The sequence below is a fragment of the Charadrius vociferus genome, unplaced genomic scaffold, assembly GCF_000708025.1.
Source record: "Charadrius vociferus isolate BGI_N301 unplaced genomic scaffold, ASM70802v2 scaffold2579, whole genome shotgun sequence".
NCBI classification, from domain to species: Eukaryota; Metazoa; Chordata; class Aves; order Charadriiformes; family Charadriidae; genus Charadrius; species Charadrius vociferus.
In genome coordinates this window covers 1,100-7,633 of record NW_009650123.1, presented here as the reverse complement: position 1 = coordinate 7,633, position 6,534 = coordinate 1,100, and the positions used below count along the sequence as shown (strand labels likewise).

Below are 6,534 nucleotides of genomic sequence, written 5' to 3'. Positions count from 1 at the left end.
GGGGGGGGGGAGGAAGCAGCTCATCACCATGGTTACCAGCATCTTTGCAAAGTTCTTCGCATCCATCTGGTTTCATTTTCAGCCCTTTTCATCTCACGGAGGGAACATCCCTTGATGTTTCTGGCTGCACCAGCCGCGGCAGACAGCGTGGTGGGTTAGAGGAGGCGCGTGGGAGGTGGGAGACGGGCACGCGTTGCCTCCCAGCCCCTGAGACGAAGCCTAACATCGACTCGAGTCGTTTAACCTCCTGGCCCTCCATTTCCCGCCCAACACAACTCAACCAGCATGCGCTCGCTGATGGGATTCGGGTGGTGTTTTCTCAGTCTGGTGCCCAGCAGGGATTGCTGCGTCCTGGACCATGAGCTCCAGCCTGGGTGTACCCACGCGGAGGCATCTCATCTCGGGGAGCCAGGCCCAGCTCTGCTGAATAATCCCAGCGGGATCTGGGCTCGTACCCAGAGCCGATGATGCTGGAGGGTGGCTCTGTGGCCAGAGCCTGGGCTCCTGGATCTGCCTGCAGAGCTCCTGACTGCCAGAGCCTTCCAGCAAATCAATTCTGGAAATGAACAGGATGGACTAATTGAGTTAATCCTGAGAAGTTAATCAATGTCGAGGCGGTTTGGCCAGAAGTCCTGTTTATAATCCATACAGAGATCATTGGTACCTTGTGAAATGGAGGCGCAGCGCAAAGCCAGGCTTTATGGAAACCAGAGGCAGAATCACATCCAGGTCCCGCAGGCTGAGCCCAGGGGTACCGTAACCGGTGCGGGTGCAGGATGCGGCCCACCAGGCGTGGGCCGAGCTTGTGGGGAGTGCTCGTGGGGATCGCGAGGCTCAGGGGCTGCCTGGTTTCCCCTCTCTCTCCAGGTTTTCCATTTGCCCCATCTCTCTGTTCAGCATTAGCAGCTCAGAGCTGCTCGGGGACCAAGAGCAGCCCAAGCCTGGCACCAACCTGGTGCTCAAAAGCGCGGCAAGAGCAGCGGCGTGTCCATCCCAGTGCAAAGGCAGCTAGGGCCCCAGCCAGTCTGGTGCCCAGTTCCTTGGGCTCATCACCGGTCTGGAAGCGCGGCTCAGCAGAGCAGACCGGCCTCTTGCCAGCGAGGTCCGGATTTGGCTTCTCCTTCCCAGGGCTCTGAGATCTCCTGCTCTTGCTCATCAGCTTGGATGGGTCCATCCCCAGAGCAGTGAGGGGCGCCCGATGGGTGACACAGCTGTTTAGCACAGTGCTCGGCCAGCGGGGAGCAGGAGGATGCTGGAAAGCTCTCGCTGCAGCTGGATCCTGCATGGATGTGCTTGTGTCCAGAAGAGAGATGGCCGATGCAAGTCCAGGCACCAAAGGGCAGAGAGCTGGGGACTGCCATGCCCCGTGCTGGGGGAAGCCCCCGTGGAGCTCCCGGACCAGCGGTGAGGAGAAGGAGCACCTGGGACCGGCTTTGCTGCATTTCCAGTCCCTACAATTCAGCACCCAGAACTTTACGCGGCGTTTGCGTGGGAGTCAGGCCACTGTCCCCGACAGAGCCAGCGAGAACCAAACACTGGCTGCTGTCCCGAGAGCTGGCAGCGCTTCCTGGATAAGCCGCTCCGGCTTTGCCAAGGGAACCGCTACCCGGATCGCCTGCCTGGAGCAAACAGGCTGGTTTTTCCTGGGGAAACCCGCAAGCCATGTGTTGGCCTGGGACTGGAGCGCCTGGGCTCTTCACCGGCCAGCAGCTCTCAGCAGAGCCCAACCAGTCCCCAGGAGCACACCAGGGCCAGACTGGGCGTATTGGGGTCTGTGGGGTCTCTGGGGAGGATGCAGTGTTGACTTCCCCCAACATAGTGAATGATAAAAGCCACAGAGGAGGAGGCAGCCTGTGCTTCCCAGCCTGCCTCCATCCCTTATTTTGTTTAATTAATTCCCTCTTGTGCAGTTTGCCAGCGAAGCGCCCGGAATCCTGCCGGGTGCACTTGAAGGGGTTGTTCAGAGACCTAAGCGGGCTGCTTCTGACAGCATCACTGGGATTTAGATGTTTAATTCTCCTCTGGGAACGAGCTTTTCCTTCTCTCCTCCACAGGCGTCATGGTCGGTACTCGCAGCCACTGCGCGGGGGGGCAGCCGGTGCCCCCTCCTGCAGGGAGAGCCCCTCTGCGCAGCGCTCGCTCCGGCTCTCTTTGCCCATCGGCATCAATAATTCACCGTGTTTGGCTTCATCAATAATAAATGTGCATCAGCCTGCCAGCCCGGGGAGGCAGGGACCTCCCCAGCCCCCTCCACAGCCATCCTTGGCACCACCGGGACGGCATCGAGCTCTGGTCCCATCACCAATGTCCCCGGTGCCACCAGCCTTTCCTACCTCGCATCTGCTTTTGCTCGGGTCTGGTTTCACTCTCAGCCAGGGTCAGTGGTCCCCACGTCCGCAGCCCTCTCCCAAAGCCACCCAAGCACGTCTAGAAGAGTAAATGTCAAGGAATGAGCCTTGGGGACAGCAAAGACAGTGCCACATCCCCCCCCCCAGCCTGTGTGGTGCCGGGAGGAGCTTTCCCACCCCTCCAAACAGGCACTGGGTCATCGCTTCCCCCCTCCTCCCCTGTTCTCTCCCCCGATTATTTTCAGCCTTGGTTTGCTGTGCAACTTTGATTAAAACCTTCATCTCCAGTCCCTCCAATTTCCATCTCTCGCTCTTTGCATTGGTGGTTTAGACTAGAGATACAAATATATATTTAATTGGTATAAATAATGCATTTTCATAGCTGAATCCTTCCGTAGCCACATATTTGGTGCCAGAAATAGCATTTTCTTTTCAAACAGGCTTTTCTTTGCGTGTACCTTCCCTTGGCCGGAGCAGATCCCTCCTCAGAGGCCCACAGCTGCGTGCCAGGGACTGCGTTGGGTTTGCAGCCGCTCCAGTTCATCTCTGCTGGACCAGCACACGTCTCACCGGCTCGGTGACGGGGACGTGGCCCAGACAAAGCTGGACGGGGAGCGCTGGCTCCATCTTTGATCAGAAACAACAGCCTGTTTGCACGTGGCTGAGGAGGGCAGCATTTGGGGAGCGCCACGTTCACCCCTGAATGCATCCCCGGAGGCACATTCGACCCTGCCTCATGCCACTGTGGGGGCTGGTGGCAAATCACGGGGGGACAGGGCTGTCCTTGGTCCCCTGTGGCACAGCCAGGGCTCCCAGCAGGTCCCCGCTGGGTGCTGGAGCTCCTAACTAACCCCCCCTTCTCCTGCCCCCCCCCTCTTGCCTTCATTGCAGGGAGCATAATGCTGAACAGCATCACCGATGGGCTCCTGTGCTGCCTGATGGGCAAGACGACGAACGCCGTGGGGCCACTGGACAGTGTTGAGTCCAGCAACGGCTACAGCTTCATGGAGGTGAAGCCGGGGAGGATCCTGCGGGTCAGGCACAGCACTCCCAACCGCCCGGCCCCGGAGGAGCCCGAGGAGATGCAGCCCGGGGGACCGGAGCGGGGCACGGTGCACTGCAAGCGCAAGATCACCGTCTACCGCAACGGGCAGCTGGTGATCGAGAACCTGGGGGACGCCGTCCGCTCCGAGATCCTGCACTGCCAGAACAGCTCGGGGGAACCCAACAGCACCGTGGAGCTGGAGCTCTCCGACCTGGCCGGCCAAACTCCCGCCCAGGGTCCTGCCGGCACGCCAGGATGCGGCACACCGGGATGCGGCACACGGGAGGCAGCCGCTGCCCCCGGCAAGCGTCGGAAGCGTAAACCCAAGAAAGTCGTCAACATTGACTGCAAGAAGCAGATCACGAGCTGCAAAGGGACGCACAGCGACGTGGTCCTCTTCTTCATCCACGGCGTGGGCGGCTCGCTGGACATCTGGAAGGAGCAGCTGGACTTCTTTACCAAGCTGGGCTACGAAGTGGTGGCTCCCGACCTGGCTGGCCACGGCTGCAGCTCAGCTCCCCAAATTGCCGCCGCGTACACCTTCTACGCGCTGGCGGAGGACATGAGGGCGGTCTTCAAGCGCTATGCGAAGAAGAGGAATATCCTGATAGGACACTCATATGGGTAAGGGACATTCATATGGATAAGGGACCAGGGGGTCCCAGGAGGGAAAGGATGGATTCATCCCCGTCATAGAGTCATAGAATCGTTATGGCTGGGAAAGACCTTTAAGATCATCGAGTCCAACCGTTATTTAACTCTGGGCCCTCTTCTAAACCATGTCCCTGAGCACCATATCTAGACGGCTTTTAAATACATCCAAGGATGGCGATTCAACACTTCCCTGGGCAGCCTGGTCCAGTCTTTGATAACCATTTATGTGTAGAAGTTTTTCTTAATGTCTAACCTAAACATCCCCCGTCCTCTCCTTGGCAGCAAACACCCAAGAAATCCTCCACTTTGGGGGCTGAGAGCCAGAGGCGGGGCGTGGGGTTTCCCGTTCTGGGTTTATCCCTCAGCTCTGATCTCCTACATCCTCTTGGTGCGCGTCCCTGGGTCCAGCTAATCCCAGAGCCCGTCCTCCAGCAGGGAACCTGGCAGTGCACAGCCTATAAATAGAGTAAGCCCAAGAAAGTCAATTAGATGGAGACTAAGCAGCGCAGAGAGCAGCCCTGGGAGGAGAGGGAGCCGGAGCCAGGCTCCAAGCTGGGCAGGATTAGATCAGAAGGACGAGGCTGGTCCAGGCTGGTGGGCACCCAAGTGGGTCCCAGCACCCTGCTTTGGTCTGCACAGGAATGAAACCCCGAGCTCAGCCCCTCCATACCAGCTGTGGGGTTTGACCGGGGTTTCCGTGTCCCAGAAAGGGGAGCACGGGTCAAACGAGGGGCTGCAGCCTGGGATCCGGCCATGGATCTTTGGGATCTGCCTTGGGGTGCAGCATCCGCCGGTGCCGTGTGATCATGCCCACCATCTCTCTCTCCCCGCAGGGTGTCCTTCTGCACCTTCCTCGCCCACGAGTACCCAGACCTGGTCCATAAGGTGATCATGATCAACGGAGGGGGCCCGACAGCGCTGGAGCCCAGCCTCTGCTCCATCTTCAACATGCCCACCTGCGTGCTGCACTGCCTGTCCCCGTGCCTGGCATGGAGCTTCCTCAAGTGAGTGGCCATCCTGACACCGCGGCACTGGGGAGGGTTGTCCCTGGCCACCCTGGCTTCCAGCCACCACAGGGACCCCCCAGCAGGGGGGCAGGGACCCCCCACAATCCCATCCCCCGGATGCTGAAGCACCACACGGGGCTAACCCTCTGCCCACGCCGGCTCCATCCCGCAGGGCTGGCTTCGCTCGCCAGGGTGCCAAAGAAAAGCAGCTGCTGAAGGAAGGCAACGCCTTCAACGTGTCCTCCTTCGTGCTGCGCGCCATGATGAGCGGGCAGTACTGGCCGGAGGGCGACGAGGTTTACCACGCGGAGCTGGCCGTGCCTGTGCTCCTGGTCCACGGCATGCACGACAAGTTCGTCCCGGTGGAGGAGGACCAGCGAATGGCCGAGGTAGGGCACCGAGCGGGGCTGGGAGGGTGGGTGAGGGCAGAGGTCTGCCTGCCACCACGCGGCGATGCGGGCAGGGGGTTTGTCCCGGCACTGACGCCTTCTGCTGCCACCGTCTCCCTCCAGATCCTGCTGATCGCCTTCCTGAAGGTGATCGATGAGGGCAGCCACATGGTGATGATGGAGTGTCCCGAGACGGTGAACACGCTGCTCCACGAGTTCGTCCTGTGGGAGCCCGAGACGCCAGCTGGGGACGGGCAAGGGGAGAAGAAATAAGGCGGCGGGACGTGGTGACCGGGCTGCTCCGATGGGAGAGACGTTTCGGAGAGGAGAGGGGTTTGCGAGAGCGGAGGGGTGTGGCGGAGGCTGCCCTTGCCGGCAGCTCAGCCGATTTTCTTTCCCGGCCACATTGGAGGCTGGTCGCGGAGCACGGAGACCCCCCTGGGCAGGGGTGCGTGGGGCCGGCAGCGGGAACACGGCAGACCTGGTCCCCATCCCCTCGGGGACGGCATGGCAGCCGCTGGAGCGTCTTCATCCTGTTTCTTTGTAGTATTAAATTTTCCTCACGCAGCAACACCCCTGGGGAGGGAGAGGAGGTGGCTGCGGAGAGACTGGTCGCACCTGCAGCAAAACGGGAAGAAACTGGGGGGATTCCTCCAGGAAGAGCGCGTTGGCTCTGGCACCTTCCCGGCCAGGGCTGGAGGAGCTGAGCTGGGATTGATTTTAGGGGAAGCCAAAGGTTCCTTGGCCTCAGCAGCGGGATTTGCCTCTCTGAGCCCTGGAGCGCGTCGCTTGAGCTGTCTGTGGGAATTATTGTTGACTAGTCAACTTCTGCACCAACACTTGGGTGATTAAAATCAGATCATTTTAATCTACTTAACACCAGTGGAATTATATTTTGGTCACTAGTTTGTGAAGTTGTGAAGTAGAGAGGAGGGCGAGGAGGTGACCTGCTCGGGTGGGCACGGCCAGAAGGACCACCACCCCCCCCGCCGTGGTGGGACTGGCATGGCTACGGTGGGGAGGACAACACCAAACCTGAGCTCTCCCACGGTCCCCGGTGCCACGGTCCATGCAGTCACGTCCCCAACCAC

The 6,534-nt window shown here is 60.1% G+C and overlaps 1 protein-coding gene across 1 annotated transcript; it reads left to right on the top strand.

Moving 5' to 3' along the window:
- Positions 1-3,247: 3,247 nt before the first annotated feature.
- Positions 3,248-5,716, top strand: ABHD8 (abhydrolase domain containing 8). The gene is made up of 4 exons (XM_009892381.1): positions 3,248-4,017; positions 4,881-5,051; positions 5,227-5,443; positions 5,567-5,716. The coding sequence occupies exons 1-4, from the start codon at positions 3,248-3,250 to the stop codon at positions 5,714-5,716; spliced, it is 1,308 nt and encodes a 435-aa protein (XP_009890683.1).
- The last annotated feature ends 818 nt before the right edge of the window (positions 5,717-6,534 follow it).

Excerpts from the sequence above, each read along its gene's own strand:
- ABHD8 (XM_009892381.1), top strand. The coding sequence starts at position 3,248 with ATGCTGAACAGCATCACCGATGGGCTCCTGTGCTGCCTGATGGGCAAG. Across the intron at positions 4,018-4,880 it reads CTGATAGGACACTCATATGG|GGTGTCCTTCTGCACCTTCC; the intron begins GTAAGGGACATT and ends CTCTCCCCGCAG. Across the intron at positions 5,052-5,226 it reads CTGGCATGGAGCTTCCTCAA|GGCTGGCTTCGCTCGCCAGG; the intron begins GTGAGTGGCCAT and ends TCCATCCCGCAG.